General features: G+C 44.1%; 1 protein-coding gene across 8 annotated transcripts in view; it reads left to right on the top strand.

Annotated features, from left to right (window-relative positions):
- The window catches only part of PATL1 (PAT1 homolog 1, processing body mRNA decay factor), a 166,867-nt gene that overhangs the window by 129,113 nt on the left and 20,271 nt on the right, over positions 1 to 17,483 (top strand). For 7 of the 8 annotated variants that reach the window (XR_003852479.1, XM_029575735.1, XM_029575738.1 and 4 more), the window contains 3 exons: positions 6,663 to 6,827; positions 9,606 to 9,697; positions 17,160 to 17,309. Coding sequence is in view for 6 of the 8 variants with exons in the window: in XM_029575735.1 (XP_029431595.1) it covers positions 6,663 to 6,827; positions 9,606 to 9,697; positions 17,160 to 17,309 (407 nt within the window). In the remaining 2 variants the exon portion in view is untranslated. Of the gene's footprint in view, positions 1 to 6,428; positions 6,582 to 6,662; positions 6,828 to 9,605; positions 9,698 to 17,159; positions 17,310 to 17,483 lie in introns of those variants that run through there. The other variant, XR_003852480.1, reaches the window with a different exon arrangement.

The following is a 17,483-nucleotide window of genomic DNA, read 5'->3' as shown; positions in this document are numbered from 1 at the left end:
AGGCTTCTAGGAAAAGTAAAAAGTAATGATAGGTGGATATGTCCTTTCATGGATTACAAACTGGCTAAAAGACAGGAAACAGAGTAGGATTAAATGGACAATTTTCTAAGTAGTGGGCAGTGGAGTGCCTCAGGGTTCTGTATTGGGACATGTACTTCTCAATATATTTATAAATGATCTGGAAAGGAATATGACGAGTGAGGCAATCAAATTTGCAGATGATACAAAATTATTCAGAGTGGTTAAATCGCAGGCGGATTGTGATGAATTGCAGGAAGACCTTATGAGACTGGAAAATTGGGCATCCAAATGGCAGATGAAATTTAATGTGGATAAGTGCAAGGTGATGCATATAGGGAAAAATAATCCATGCTATAGTTACACAATGTTAGGTTCCATATTAGGAGCTACCACCCAAGAAAGAGATCTAGGCATCATAGTGGATAACACATTGAAATCGTCAGTTCAGTGTGCTGCGGCAGTCAAAAAAACAAACAGAATGTTGGGAATTATTAGGAAGGGAATGGTGAATAAAATGGAAAATGTCATAATGCCTCTGTATTGCTCCATGGTGAGACCGCACCTTGAATACTGTGTACAATTCTGGTCACCGCATCTCAAAAACGTTATAGTTGCGAGGGAGACGGTACAGAGAAGGGCGACCAAAATAATAAGGGAATGGAACAGCTCCCCTATGAAGAAAGACTAAAGAAGTTAGGACTGTTCAGCTTGGAGAAGAGATGGCTGAGGTGTTTAAAATCATGAGAGGTCTAGAACGGGTAAATGTGAATCGGTTATTTACTCTTACGGATAAAGAAGGACTCGGGGTCACTCCATGAAGTTAGCATGTGGCATATTTAAAACTAATCGGAGAAAGTTATTTTACACTCACCGCACAATTAATCTCTGGAATTTGTTGCCAGGGGATGTGGTTAGGGCAGTTAGTATAGCTGGGTTTAAAAAAGGATTGGATAAGTTCTTGGAGGAGAAGTCCATTACCTGCTTTTAATTAAGTTGACTTAGAAAATGGCCACTGCTATTACTAGCAACAGTAACATGGGATAGACTTAGTTTTTGGGGACTTGCCAGGTTCTTATGGCCTGGATTGGTCACTTTTGGAGTCAGGATGCTGGGCTTGATGGACCCTTGGTCTGACCCAGTATGGCATGTTCTTATGTTGTTAATGCCATCCTTAACATATAATGCTACTCTACTACCAATTTGATCTGCCTTGTCATTTCAATATATTTTGTAGTGTTGTCAGTGTCCCATTAGTTATCCTCTTTCCATCAGGCCTCTGAGATGCCTGTTTTATGTATATCTTTATTTAGTATATCCAAAAAGGAAATGTTATATCAATCTTATATTGTGATGCCACATTGTTGATTTGTTGTTTGGTGGTTGTTGTGTTGTTGATTTGTTGTTTGGAAAATATTCAATGTGATACCAGTAACCTACATTTAGTTACACTGGATGTAGAGTCCCTGTATACATCAATTCCACAAAATGAAATGATGGAGATTGCTATGACTGACTTTGAATTGAGAACTCGTCCACAACGGATACCGTCAGAATTTTTGGAATCCCTGTTATATATTGCACTCACAAAAAACTATTTTGCATATGAGAAAAATTTCTTTCAGCAGGTCTGTGGCACCGCAATGGGTGCCACGATGGCTCCAGATCTAGCCAATCTGTACATGGGTGCTTTTGAGGACAAGTGGATCAATGCTAACCAACCTTTCTCTCAGAATATCTTTATATGGAGAAGATACATAGACGACATTCTGATTTTATGGCAAAGGACCCAAGAGACATTCAATGAATTTTTGATCTGGTTAAATTCACGCAATACCAGTCTTCATTTTACAGCTTCTTTTCAGACAGATGTGATCACTTTTTTGGATATTACCATAACAAAGATTCCAATGGGCTTCAAAACTTCAGTTTACTGTAAACCGGTAAGCAGCAACACCTTTTTACACTTTAGCAGTGCCCACCCCCGGAGTTTAAAAGAAAATCTACCCACTGGACAATTCTTCAGAATCAGACGACTCTGCTCTTCCCAAAAGGATTTTATTACCCAAGCTAAGATCCTAAGTGATCGTTTCACAAAGAGAGGCTACCCTAGGCGATGTATAAGGCGAGCTTTTCTTTGAGCCAAACACACTAACAGAGAGTGGCTCTTTTTACCTAAAGAAAAAATAACAGAAGATCTGATAACATGTGTGGTACCTTTTTCTCCAATGGCATCAGTATTTAAACAACTGGTTCATCAACACTGGTACTTGCTACAGTCTCACAGTGAATTTGAATTAAGACCCAGATTTACATACACAAGAGGTTCTAATTTAAAAGATCAACTCGTGCATTCAGACTCGACGATGACACTACCTAAACACGGATCTGGTTCACACACAGCGTGTGGAACTTGTTCTGTATGCATGAATATGCTGGCGACAACCTGTATCCGATTTGAGAATCTCTCAATCACAGTTCAATTGAAACAACATACCACATGTAAATCTGTGGGTGTTATATACATTATCCAATGCCCATGCGAGATGATATATGTTGGTAAGACCACACGACAACTTCGAACCAGGATCATTGAACATTGGTCTAGCTTAGCCACACAACGTTTAAATGCACCGATTGCACCACATTGCCTTGCAAAGGGACATAAATTTGAGGAATTGCGTGTTTGTGTACTGGAGCAAATCACTCCTCACTGGCGTGGGGGTGATTTGAATAAAAAACTCTTGAGATCAGAGCAAAGATGGATACATTTTCTGGACACCCTCCCCCAGAGGGTTGAATGCTGAAGCAGAACTAAATGTCTTTCTGTGAAAGAAAACTTGATGCTTACGTCACTCTTGGTAATGACGTGTGAGGTCTGGATTGGACACGATCTAGTTAAAAGCCCGCGTCCGATACAAAGATGGTCTCTGCTCCTTCTGTTCAAAGATGTTTTGAGACGGTACTCGTCCGGTTATGAGGTCTGACGTTTTGCCAATCCCAGATAAGTACTGCTTTTCATACGTATACATGAGTTTCTAAATAATAACAAAAATTTCCTTTTGCAATACAGGGATTTATTTGACAGAGATGATTCATGATTTGAAAGAATATTGTTACTTTACATTAGCTCCTGATGAAGCAGCTGTTGCTGCGAAGCTTCGGCCGAATGTTGAGCTTCTTTTGAAAAATTATTATAAAATAGAAATTGCAAAAATTGCAAAAAAAACGTAAAAAAGAAAAAAAGAAAGACTGACTGCTGCAGATGATTAGAGGTCCGGGCGGCTCTCTTTTGAGAACACAGAGAACACGCTGACAGGCTGGATGATGCGGCCATACATTTAAGAAATAACATTTTGGGAAGTGGCATTGCAATATAAGATTGATATAACATTTCCTTTTTGGATATACATTTTGTAATTTGTGGAAATTGTTCCAGTTCTTTTTTTGACGTATCTTTATTTAGTGCCATACATTCTAATTCTCCATTCCTATTTTTTAGACTTCTGGTATTTGCATATGGATAACCTTTTATTCCTATTCAAAACCTGCTTTTTAGCAGTTGATTCTGGTAATTTGAAATTATTCATATTTATCTACTCATTTAAATCCACTCAAGCTACCTATCCTTTTTCCACACCCTCATTATCAGATACTCTTAATTTTCCTGTTTTAACTGTATCCTTTGAAGATGCCTCACTCTGAACCATATGCGATTATCAGCTGTCCTCCATCATCTAAACCAGCTTTTAAACTAGAGCATGGGGGGGAAATGAGTGTCACTTTCCCTCAAATCTTGAGAAAAAGATTGAAGTGTTATCTGAAAAGAAAGAAGAAACCCAATCCTTGGGTGCTGTGGAGATGACCATGCTCACGGGGAGGAGCCCCGTGAGGAGCCACAGCACTGGGCTAGACTCGTGCACACAAAACACAGGATAGTTCTTTATTATACAGCTTGAAGATCTCCACCAGAGGTGGCAGTAGTGAGGCAGTCTGTGGTTGTAGTCTCAGGGACCTCGGCAGAGAGAGCCCTTCTCTCCTAGATGACGTCAGGAGCTTCTGCAGCAGGTCTCCCAGCGAGGAGATACTGTGGATGAGATAGACTGAGAGTTAGAGTACTCACTAGGTGTTAGCTGTTGGTATGCAATTCCACCAGGTCTGTTGTAGAAGGTACAGGCACCGAGGCAAGGAGCAGGCCCTTGAGCAAGTACCTGTTCCCTGAAAGGCACCGGAAATAAAGCAGAGGGCCCCCGAGGAGCGGGTACCCAGGTTAGCATATACCCCGAAGGGCAGAGAGAAGAGAGCTTCCTGCGGCAGCACGGAAGCGGCAGAGTAGCGTAGGCAGGAATGGATTTGAGTCCTTGCTAACTCGGGGAGCTAGCAAATTGATGAAGGTAATATACCCGGATGGTGTGACGTCAGCATGAGGGAACGCCCTCGAGGTTCGTGCCAAGGGTGGTACAAAGACATGGGTTGCGCGCGCACACCTTTGTAGGTACCTGGGAGGAGTAATGGCGGGAGGCTGCACCATAGCCGTTCTGGGGACGCCAGAGAGGTCAGCTTGAAGGCGCGGTGGTAGCCATCTTGCCCAGGTAAGCGGGAGGAGCAGAGAATAAGGTGAGGCAAGTGGGGCAAAGCTGTCGAAGACTGACTGACGCAACAGTCAGGCAGTATTTCTTCACGGAGAGGGTGGTGGACGCCTGGAACGCCCTTCCGGAGGAAGTGGTGAAGAACAGAACTGTGAAGGACTTCAAAGGGGCATGGGATAAATATTGTGGATCCATAAAGTCTAGAGGATGTGAATGAAGGGAGGGTGGCTTGCGGGAATGACGGCTACTACCTGGAGATAATACCCTTATTCAATAATCATACACACTCCGACATTGCTCTATGCTTCAACGGCAAGAGGAAATGTGGAAAAAAGGATTTGCATTAAAAAAAAAAAAAAGTGGAGAGTAGCTTGCTTGTTACAGCGGTTACTACCCCAAACCAAATATGCCTGATACTTCACTTTCAATGCATATCTAGCATAGTTCTCTGCTTCAGCGGCAGGGTGGAATGAAGATAATATGATTTATATTCAGACAACCAACAAGGACTGAATTACATAGTCTGGGTAAACAAATAAGCATGGATGTAGCTTGCTGGTTACGGCGGTTACTACCCCAAATCAGTTAAGCCTGATACTTCACTTGAAATACATATGCAGCGCAGCTCACTGCTTCAACAGCAGGGCGGAATGAAGAAAAGTGGATTTATATTCAGACAACCAACAAGGACTGAATTTGCACAGGCTGGGTAAACAAATAAGCACGGGAGTAGTTTGCTTATTACAGCAGTTACTACCCCAACCAATTAAGCTAGATACTTCACTTAGATGCAGTTCCAGCACTGCTCTCTACATTAATGGCGGGGATGGAAGAGAAATAGAACCAAAAGGTTACTAAGGGCCAAGAGTAACAGATAAGTATGAGAAAAAAATCAAGAGCGTAAGCTTGCTGGGCAGACTGGATGGGCCGTTTGGTCTTCTTCTGCTGTCATTTCTATGTTTCTATTTGGGACCATCTCATGGGTAAAATTCTCCCTGACTGGAGAGCTAGTGAAGAAATGTACTAGTCCAATAGAAAGGTATCACTTTGTATATTTTTGGTTTTTATGTGTTAACCTTTATTTTCATAATAATTAAGTAACCATGGGCCGGATTTTTAAATCTACGCGCATTTGTGCACGCTACCCCGGCGCGCGCACAAATGTATTCCCAATTTTATAACATGCGTGCGCACCCGTGCGCATGTTATAAAATCCAGGGTCGGCGAGTGCAAGGGGGTGCACCGAGCCCTAGGGGAGCCCCGATGGCTTTCCCCGTTCCCTCCGCCGCTCCGAAGTCGGCGCTGCCTCGGAGGGAACTTTCCTTCGCCTCCGCCCCCCAGCCCGAAAAAAACCCCACCCCATATCTTTATCCCAGAAGTTACGCTTGCACGCACCGGCCGAGCAGCTGAAGAGAGGCCTCTGGCCACGCCCCGGACCGTCCATTTTTTCAAGCCCAGGGACTTACGCGTGTCCCGGGGCTTTACGTGCACCACCGGGCCTTTTCAAAATAGGCCCGGCGCACGTAACCCCCCTACGCGCCTAAATCCACCTGATTTACATGCATAGGCTTTTAAAAATCTGCCCCATATGATTAAAATTTTATTCCTACTAGAATGATGTGCAAGATAATACAATGGAGGAGCGATTTTTATAATCATGATGACTTCTTAAGAGTGATATTTAAAATGGTTGATTTTCTTTTATTGATAACAATTGCTGGCACCACAGAATTTTCATTCAGCTTTGTTCCAGTGTGTTCAGGACTTTTGATAGCTTACTATTTCCAAATATTTGCCCTATTAATATTTTTCACTTATTAGGCTTTGAAGTTTCCTCAATTGGAGGAAAAAAGTACAACAGAGCCAGATTCCATGATGTTACAAGCTCTTTATTTTTCTCTGAACCTGCAACATTAGAGGGCATATCTGAAGTCCAGACTGTTGGTAGAACTAATAGATTAGGAACTGACAGAGGTAAGGCAAAATTCCCATTTAAATACAAATGAGTTATTTCATCTCATATTTTATTTTTCTCTCTTTTTGCTTTGGTTACAGGTTCTACCCTGCCTGGTAAGACCTTGTTCTCTTCTTCTTGGCCATCTTTCATCACAAGTAGTGATCGGCCTCCTGCAGCAGTTAACCAACCTACCTCAGAATGCTGCCTGCACCTCACAGCCTGAATCGGTGAATCCTCACCTCACAGCTGTGCTCCAGAACAAGGTAGCAACTCATTTCACAGCCATATTCCATATTTCACAATCATATTCCATATTCTGACTCCCATATCATAAGAACATAAGAACATAAGAAAATGCCATACTGGGTCAGACCAAGGGTCCATCAAGCCCAGCATCCTGTTTCCAACAGTGGCCAATCCAGGCCATAAGAACCTGGCAAGTACCCAAAAACTAAGTCTATTCCATGTAACCATTGCTAATGGCAGTGGCTATTCTCTAAGTGAACCTAATAGCAGGTAATGGACTTCTCCTCCAAGAACTTATCCAATCCTTTTTTAAACACAGCTATACTACCTGCACGAACCACATTCTCTGGCAACAAATTCCAGAGTTTAATTGTGCGTTGAGTAAAAAAGAACTTTCTCCGATTAGTTTTAAATGTGCCCCATGCTAACTTCATGGAGTGTCCCCTAGTCCTTCTACTATCTGAAAGAGTAAATAACCGATTCACATCTACCCGTTCTAGACCTCTCATGATTTTAAACACCTCTATCATATCCCCCCTCAGTCGTCTCTTCTCCAAGCTGAAAAGTCCTAATCTCTTTAGTCTTTCCTCATAGGGGAGTTGTTCCATTCCCCTTATCATTTTGGTAGCCCTTCTCTGTACCTTCTCCATCGCAATTATATCTTTTTTGAGATGCGGCGACCAGAATTGTACACAGTATTCAAGGTGCGGTCTCACCATGGAGCGATACAGAGGCATTATGACATTTTCCGTTTTATTCATCATTCCTTTTCTAATAATTCCCAACATTCTGTTTGCTTTTTTGACTGCCGCAGCACACTGAACCGACGATTTCAATGTGTTATCCACTATGACACCTAGATCTCTTTCTTGGGTTGTAGCACCTAATATGGAACCCAACATCGTGTAATTATAGCATGGGTTATTTTTCCCTATATGCATCACCTTGCACTTTTCCACATTAAATTTCATCTGCCATTTGGATGCCCAATTTTCCAGTCTCACAAGGTCTTCCTGCAATTTATCACAATCTGCTTGTGATTTAACTACTCTGCACAATTTTGTGTCATCTGCAAATTTGATTATCTCACTCGTCGTATTTCTTTCCAGATCATTTATAAATATATTGAACAGTAAGGGTCCCAATACAGATCCCTGAGGCACTCCACTGTCCACTCCCTTCCACTGAGAAAATTGCCCATTTAATCCTACTCTCTGTTTCCTGTCTTTTAGCCAGTTTGCAATCCACGAAAGGACATCGCCACCTATCCCATGACTTTTTACTTTTCCTAGAAGCCTCTCATGAGGAACTTACTCAAAAGCATGGTTTGCCCTAATCCTCTGACCGTATTCCTAGAGCTAGTTAAGCTAAAGGACGCTTGGTACCTGGCTCAAAAAATACACTGGCAATGAGACAAGTCATAGAAATTTTCAAAGTTAAAAAGTAAAAGTGCTCTGTTCCAATAGTTAGAAAGCTCTCACTTCCTGGCCTGAGAGCCTGGAAACTCCAGTTCCATGAATGAGCCAAAGTCAGACCCCTAATACCTAAAAAAAAGAAGTGATAGGCATGATGAGTCCCATGGTAGATATTACAGCACAATATGCAAACCACAGGATGGGCGGGGAGGGATAAAGTGAAACTGGGTGGGAAGGAAGGAGGCTGAGGCACAGAGGGAGAGAAGGCATAAGCCAAAGAAAGAATGAGGGGGATGGATGAGAGGAAGAAGGGTTGAGAATGCTAGGAAATGACATGTGATGAAGGAATCTGTATCCTTTTGAAAGCTCATATACTACAGTATCTCTTTCTTGGTCCTCTGAAAGATACAGTATGTTTACAATGGCATTATGCAGTAGTAGTAGCAGCATGCCACATCAGGTGTACATTTTTGAAATTGAAATGTGTGTACACAATTTTCAACCAAACCTAAAAAAATGTCCCCTGGAGCACTTCTTTTCTTTCCAGCCAAACTTATATGCATGCTTTCTGGTGGGTAAAAATCTATTTAGCCAGATATGACTGATTTAGGGAGGTTAACACTCTTTTTACATGTTTAAAAGGCACTGAGGATGGAGACTACAAAAAAAAAGAGACCCTGGAAAAAGAGTTAGAAGAATGACAAGAAGAAAGTGGAACAGAGACTGGGACCTACACAGTTAGAAAAATCAAATGCTCAGACAATAGAGGGGGGAAAACATTCTATTTTCAAATTAGTGATTGGGAAATGTCAGCTTTAGGAATGTTATCTCTCTTTATATTTGCACAGTGCAGGAGGAAATGCATTTCTGTTTCACTGGCAGCAGATTGTCTTGAGCTGCCCTTGATTGCACAGTTTCTTAACATTAGATCTAATCAGAATATACAGATTTTAAAATGAATAAAACAAGGCTTCACAGCTAGGGGAAAGAAGTTAACTTTTTAATATGTTCTGCAATATTTTTCACCACTGTGAATAACTCAACTGATCATTTTACAAAAAAAGTTTGGTTTTTTTTTTTTTTTACCAATATCTAAGGACCTTCTCTAGTTACCAAGCCCCTGTTGGTAAGCTTCCTTTTTCTCCATCTCTGCTCTGAGCACTACAGTATCCTTAAAGCTAAAATATCAGCTGTGAAAACCAAGGCATCTGCTTCTGCTTTACTGATGCAGCAGGCACCTTGGTTTCCATCTATTTTAGCTTTACAAAGGTCTGATTCCCTTCCCATTGTCTCACTGAAAAGCTTGCTGTGCTGCCATCTTTACATGCTTGTAATAGTCTGTTTGCCAATAGGTTAAACCTCCTCTGTCTGTCGTTACAGTTTGGATTAACACTTCTATACCAGATACTGGCTCGAGGTGAACACATTCTGAATTCTGCAGCTTCAACAGACTTATTGCAGGACAATCAATGGTAACTTGCAGCTTGCTTACTTACATTTTCATTTCTTTTTCTGTCTTTCTTTGATCATTTCACCATGCTGCGTGATTCATTTCTCTGTCTCCTGGGTTACATGTTTGGGATATTCTCTCTCTTGCTCACCCTATCTGTTCTCTTAGGTTTTGGCACCTTTTTGTCATCTTTGTATCTCAGTCTTAGATTGCCTTTTTTGTACCCTCTTGATTCTTTGCTTTCTCCCACCCAGGGCTTTTCTTCTGCTGGATCTGTATTACTGACTCCTGAGTTTGTGCACTTTCATCTCTTGTGGTTCCTCATTCCTAGATTGCTGTGTTTGCTCTCTCTTTCTGTCTCTCATGGTCACTTATTCTTAAACTGATGCTCTTTGTCATCTTTCTCTTCCTCTAAAAGGGGCCAATGTAATGAGCCATATTGACCCTAGCATAGCTTTTTACTTATATTTTAGTGCGAGTTTTTCAGCACTGGCATAAACCCATTCCCTGTACGTACCCAGATCAGTCCATACTCTTGGGTTTTGCCTCCCTTCCAGCAGATGAAGACAGAGAAAAATTTGAAAGCACCACTTCTTAACCCGGTGTGCCACCTGCATCGCTTCAGTATTTCTCTTTCTCCAGCAGATACAGGTGGTGTAAAACCTGCGTTCTGTACCTGGGTATAGAGTAGGGTAGTTTAAAAAAAAAAAGTTAGAGAGTTTGTTTGACATCTTCCCTGCCAGGGATTGGCAGGTCCTGGTGGGACCATTCCCCCTGGTAGTAGGAGTCAAACGAGCAGGGGTTGGGGACCCCAAATTGCTCAAGTGGAAGCACCGGAGGTGACAGCTGGTGATCCGGCTCCCTCCCCCTCAGTGAGGATCTGGAGAAGCCTTGGCCACCCTTCTGCAGGGAAGTATCTATTTGTTTTCTTGTCCATAAAGTTTAGACTATTAAAAAAAAAAAAAAAAGAAGAAGAGAACAGAAGGGGTATGTGTTTTGCATCTGTGCTGGTGCTCACGGTTACCTTTCCAGTCTCTGGCAGCAGCTACAGGTAAGTCACTTGAGTCCGTTGCTTGGCTTCCAATCCTGTGGAGATTTTGTTTATTCAGGCGCTGTCGCACAGTCCTTTTTCGTGCCGAGCCATGCCGTGAGGGTGATTCATGTGAGGAGCGCTCTGCACGGCTCCCCAAGGCCAGCCAATGTTCCCTGGAGGGGAGGGCTCATTGCAGGCAGCTGCGCCAGCATTTCTGAAGCAGTGCGGTCCTGACAGGCTGCTGACTGCTCCGGGAAATGAGGCCAACCCGTTCCCGCTGAGTGCAGGAATGGCGGCCATTTTAAAATCCTTTTGTGCGGCTGAGGAGAGAGCGATAGGGGCTGTCGCTGGCCGATTTGAGCTCAGATGAGGCCCTGGAGGACCTAGAGGGGCAGTTTGATGAGGATCCCTAGTCCCATTGAGGGGGATTTAGGGGCTTCCGTTATTTTCCTCCAGAATTTGTTCTTTTGTTGCATAAGGCTTTTCTGAATAGCAAAAGTAAAAGGAACTGCTCTCCCGGTTGCAGATCTTTGGAGGAGCCGCCCAAGAAGGTACCTAGGCACTCTGAGACGCCGGTGGCCACAAGGGTCCGAAAGGACAGAGGTCCAGTGGTTCAGGGGACCACAGAGGTTTTTACTTCAGATGAGTCCGACCAGGGAGCACCCTCAGGAGAGGGTCTTCCTGGGTTCTCTTGTCCTAGCACTGCTCAGGATCCAGAGGAGGACGCTGAGGAGATCCCTTCATTGGAAGAGGATGATCCTAAAGTTGTTTGCCTGTTTCTCAAAGAAGAGCTGGGCCGTATGATTCCGCATGTGTTGGAGGAGTTGGGAATAGCTGCCCCACAGAAGGAACCAGATCAGGACTCAGTTGACCCGGTCATGGTCTTGAACGAGTAGATGTGACTCTGTTATTTACACTTTCAAATAATAGAAGAACTAGGGGGCATTCCATGAAGTTAGCAAGTAGCACATTTTAGACTAATCGGAGAAAATTCTTTTTCACTCTATGCACAATAAAGCTCTGGAATTTGTTGCCAGACGATGTGGTTAGTGCAGTTAGTGTAGCTGGGTTCAAAAAAGGTTTGGAGGAGAAGTCCATTAACGGCTATTAATCAAGTTGACTTAGGGAATAGCCACTGCTATTAATTGCATCAGTAGCATGGGATCTTCTTAGTGTTTGAATAATTGCCAGGTTCTTGTTGCCTGGTTTGGCCTCTGTTGGAAACAGGATACTGGGCTTGATGGACCCTTGGTCTTACCCAGCATGGCAATTTCTTATGTTCTTATGGGGAGTTTACAGGGTCTGGCCAGAACTTTTCTTTTCCATAGAATGGTTAAACACCTGATCGACTCCAGAGGACAGGTCTTATAGTAGGGATATGGACAAGTTTTATCCCTTGCCTGAAGAAACTTTGGAGCTCTTGTGGGTACCGAAGGTGGATGTTTCTGTGTCAGTGGTCACGAAGAGGACCACTATTCCGGTAGCTGGTGCGGTGGCTCTGAAGGATTTCCAGGATAGGAAGCTTGAAGTGCACCTCAAGAAGATTTTTGAGGTTTCGGTTCTGGGGATCAGGCCGCTGTGTGTAGCAGTTTTATGCTTCTTGCGAGCTTGCATTGGGTGCAGCAGTTCCAGAGATCTTTCATCCCAGGAATCTGAGCGAGCGGAGCGCTTAGAAGGAGTGGTGGCTTATGGAGCAGACACTTTATATGATTTAGAACAATAGTGTCTGCGGTCTGAGCCAGGAAGCTCCTGTGGCTGCACAACTGGTCAGTGGATGTTTCGTCGAAGGCTCAGCTTGGTGCACTCCCCTTCAAGGGCAAGCTCCTTTTTGGGGAAGACTTGGAACAGCTGATAAAACAGCTGGGAGATAATAAAGTGCACAGGCTCCCAGAGGACAAGCCTAAAGGGTCCAAAGGATATTTACTGGTTCGATCTCATTTTCTAGGCCAACGGCATTTCCATCAGAACAGAGCTTTGGGTGAAGGACTGAGACAGACAGACTTGGGGAGCTCGCAGTTTTGGCCTTAGTCCTTTTGTGGCCGCAGAGCAAACCGGGACGGCACAGGCCAAGGGGCCTAGTGGTGCCAAATACCTGCAATGAGGTAAGGCCAGCTCACTCCTCAGTCCCAGTATCTGGGGTCAGTTGACTTTTTTTTTTTCCCCAAGGAGTTGGTCAAAATTATGTCGGACTGGTGAGCTCTAAGCATGATAGAATGAGGCTAAGCATTAGAATTTGCTTGGCCGCTAAGAGACCTATTTATGGTATCCCTGTGTGCTTCGCCAGCAAAGAAGGTCATCGTTCAGCAGATCATCCAGAGACTGAGAATGTTGGGGGCCATCGCTCTCGCTTCCCAAGAGGAATGAGGGATGGGAAGGTATTTCATTTATTCGTGGTTCCGAAGAAGGAAGGAACCTTTTGTCCAGTTCTGGATTTAAAGAAGGTCAACATGGCTCTCAAAGTCCTCCATTTCTGATGGAGACTCTCCAATCTGTCATAGCTGCGATGCAGAGCGTGGAATTCTTGGCTTCTCTGGACCTAATGGAAGCATATCTACACATTGGGATCCACTGAGATCATCAGAGGTACCTCAGATTCATGATCCTTGGGAAGCATTTTCAGTTTTGTGCTCTTCCATTCGGTCTAGCTTACAGCGCTGAGGACCTTCACCGAAGGTAATAGTGGTAGCAGTGGCCCTTAGAAATGAGGGTGTCCTAGTGCACCCATATCTAGACAACTGGCTCATCTAGGTGAAGTCCGAGATCCTTTGCAAGCAGGTGGTGGAGATTGTTCTCTGCCGCTTGAGATCCCTAGGCTGGGTGGTGAACCTGTCCAAGAACCATCTTTCCCCTTCACAGGTTCTGGGGTTCCTAGGTTCGTGCTTTGATACCCATGTGGGCAAGATATGTCCAACAAAGGAGTGGGTGACCAAGCTGCAAATGCAAGTTCGGAACCTGTTGGACACCAGGGTACCCAGGGTCTGGGATTACTTGCAGGTCCTTGGTTCCATGGCCTCGACCCTAGAACTGGTCCCTTGGGCATTTGCGCATATGAGACCTCTACAGAAAATGTTGCTATCCCACTGGAATCCGCTATCAGAGCAGTTTCATCTTCCTCTGCTGCTTACAGATGTCGCCAGGTCCAGTCTTTGGTGGCTTGGCTGACACCATTTGGAGCGTGGGGGTGGACCTCGAGGTGGCTTCAGTTGGGGGGGGGGGGGGGCGGGGGGTGTGTCAGGCCCAGTCGGTACAGGAATAATGGTCAGCAGAAAAAATGTTTTGGTCGTTCAATCGCCTAGAGACCAGGGTAGTGCGGTTGGCTTTGGTGAGATTTCTTCCTCTTTTACGCAACTGGGAAGTCAGAGTTCTATCAGACAATGCGACGACTGTGGCCTCTATCGACCGTCAGGGAGGAACCAAGAGTCAGCCGGTAGCTCTGGAAGCAGAGATGCTGATGAATGAAGGACGGGAAGGGCGGAGCAGCATTTGGCACTGATAGCAGTATCTCACATTATGGGGTCTGACAATGTGCAAGTGGATTTTCTCAGTTGACGGCAATTGGATCCCGGGGAGTGGAGCTACCGGATAATGCTATGGGCTTCATCTCTCACAGATGGGGCATGCCTCATATGGATCTGATGGCAACGCAGAGGAATGCCATGGCTCTATGTTTCTTCAGTTGCAAAAGAGAGCACAGAATGGAAGGAGTAGATGCCCTGGTGCTTCCTTGGCATCACAACGTTCTGCTCTGTGTTTCCTCCATGGCATCTGGTGGGCAAGATTCTCAGGAGGATAGGGGACCACCCAGGAAAGGTAATCCTAGTGGCGCCGGAGTGGCCATGGAGACCTTGGTTTGTGGATCTGATCCATCTAGCGGTGGACAAGCCCCTGAGATTGTCATCTGCCAAATCTTCGACAGGGCTCTATATTTTTCGATCAAGCAAATCGCTTTTGTCTAGCACCTTGGCTTTTCAAAGGAGGCGATTGAGGTAGAAAGGCTATCTAGAGGAGGTTATTTTTACTCTGTTGAGGGCTCATAAAACCTCTACTTCCCTGTCATATGTCCGGGTCTGGAGAGTTTTTGAATCTTGGTGTATGGAACAGGGGCTTGATCCTCGCCGATCATCCGTTGTAGAGATTTTGACTTTTTAACAGAGAGGTCTGGCTAAAGGTTTGTCCTTTAGTTCACTAAGGGTGCAGGTGCCGGCCTTGGGCTGCTTTCGGGGCAAGACTAATGGTTCATCTCTGGCAGCACATCCGGATGTGGTGCATTTCCTCCGAAGAGTAAAGCACTTGGGCCCCCCTATTTCATCAGGTGTGTCCTTCCTGGAGTCTTAATTTTGTCCTCAAAGGCATGTGTGAAGCACCATTTGAGCTTCTTAAGAGGACCACCATAAAAGATTTGACTTTGAAGGTGGTTTTTCTGGTTGCGATTTGTTCAACCAGAAGAGTGTCTGAACTTCAAGTGCTGTCATGCAGGGAACCCTTTTTGAGGATTTAGGATTTTGGGATCTTTCTGAGGATGGTTCCATTTTTTCTACCAAATGTAATTTCAGCGTTCCACTTAAGTCAGTCAGTGGGATTCCCGGCCTTTACCCACCTAGAGTTTGATGTGCCTCATGAGAAGGAATTGAGGCGTCTAGATGTCAGAAGAGCTTTGTTGTGGTATCTTGAGGTAACCAATAGTTTCAGGGTGACGGACCACCTTTTTGAACAATAGTGTGGTGCAAAAAAAGGGTCAAAAAGCATCAAAGGCCACAATAGCACGTTGGTTGAAAGAGGCCGTTGGTTCCGCATATATCTGTTGAGGTCGCTCGGTCCCGGAGGGTTTAAGGGTGTATTCTATGCGTTCGCAGGCGGCATCCTGGACTGAATGCCAGCTGGTGTTGCTGCGAGAGATTTACAGGGTGGCTACTTGGAAGTGTTTGCATACCTTTGCAAGGCACTACCGATTGGACGTCCACACTCCAGACATTGGCAACTTTGGTAGAAGTGTCCTGTGAGTGGAACTCACAGTCCCACCCCATTTAGGGAAGCTTAGGTACATCCCTGGAGTCTGGACTGATCTGGGTACATACAGGGAAAGGAAAATTGATTCTTACCTGTTAGTTTTAATTTCAAATTTTTCTTGGCCTCTGCTCATTCTGGGGATATAGTAGAGTTGATTGGTTACAATTGGGTAGGGGGGGTTTGCAACTCAGCTCTCTCTGTGGCCCAAAGTTTAACTTTGATGAGTTGAGGTTTCATAATTTGTGTCAGAGTTCATTACTTTTATTTTTTTTTTTCATTAAGTGTAATAGATTGGTCTCTTCATTTTTTTTTTTTTGTAGTGCGGATTTGCAATTTTATGGGCATGCAAATGGTCCCTGACAAAAAAAAAAGTGTTTTTTATATTTAGTATGCCTTTTTTTTTTTTACTCATGAGATATTTCATTCCATTAACTTACTGCATCTCACGAGGCCACTGGTTTCCACGCTGCATGCAAAATAAAAATCTGTGAGTATTTCACAAAAATCAGAACTTTGGAGCCAATGTAATAAAACCTGTGCTAAAATCAGAATTTAATGAGAATTTAAGTTTTGATTTTCCCATGGGTTTTATTACATTGGCGCCAAAGTTCTTCCCTCATAGGATAGTGTGTTCTCGTTCTGGTATGTTTTCTGCTGCTGTAGAAGTACTCACGGGTAGGATCAAGTGTTTTCTGTTTTTTTCTATTATTTTTCCTGGGAATTTCTCAGTGTTTATTAAAGTGAATAAAAATAGGAGAAAATCAGTGTGAAAGAGTTTTTGTTAGGGAATGTAAACTTTTGGGCGGTAGTGAGGCCCACTAATGCAGGTGGTCAACCCTCAAAGTGGAACTATCAGGAGCTTCGCATTTAGCAACCATGTTCCTCGCAGATTGAATCCTTGGGTTCTGATGTCCAGCAGGACGTGAGGGTCCCTGGAGAAATCAAGAAAGTGAAAGACCCAGTCCAAGCAAGGGTCGGATCAGGGCAGGCAGCAGCAGGCACCAGTAAGCAGGCAAGAGGTAGAGGCAGGCAGCAGAAACCAGTAAGCAGGCGAGTGGACGAAGCAAACAACAGTGGTGGTCAAGCAGCAGAGGTCAGGTATCAGAAGATCAGACCAGGAGAGAACAGAGAACCAACGGACGGTAGACAGACAAGGCTAGGGGAGCACAGGAAGCACAAGGGAGGCAGCAAGGACTGGAAGGAAGGGTGAGGAAGCATGGCAGGACAACAGAGGAACACAAGGAAACCACCACCGAGACACACTAGTGCTCAGGGAACCTGTTGCCGAGGCAGGGAGCAGCAGAGGGAGAATCCATAAAAGGGCTGCAGATGGCGATGCTAGCTCAGGTTTTTTTTTACTCAGGCTGGGCTCTCACTATATGACTATCTTCTATTTGCCTTGTTTTTCTTTGCTGTATATAAATTTCTGCATTTCATTTTACAGGTCAGAATTGGTTTTTAGAGTAACTCGAGAACTTCTCAGAATTCCCTCAGCATCTCTTGCTAAGCCAGTCTCTGTCCCCTTCAGCCTCTTATCTCTCTTCTCCAGATATGTAGACACGCAGCATCTCAGTGTACTGGAAATAAAACTCAAGTAAGTAAGGACATCTCAAGCTGCCATGTTATTAGAAAAAGCACCAATGCTGTTTCCTATACCTGAATGTGCTAGAGGAAATCCTTAATAAAATTGCTCTGAAATCACAAGCATTCTAGGCATTGTGTATATAGCATGCATTAAAAGTGCAGGTGGATTGTGTACAGGGATTCA

Source organism: Rhinatrema bivittatum, chromosome 13, assembly GCF_901001135.1.
Source record: "Rhinatrema bivittatum chromosome 13, aRhiBiv1.1, whole genome shotgun sequence".
Classification (NCBI taxonomy): domain Eukaryota; kingdom Metazoa; phylum Chordata; class Amphibia; order Gymnophiona; family Rhinatrematidae; genus Rhinatrema; species Rhinatrema bivittatum.
This window is presented reverse-complemented; position numbering and strand designations above follow the sequence as displayed.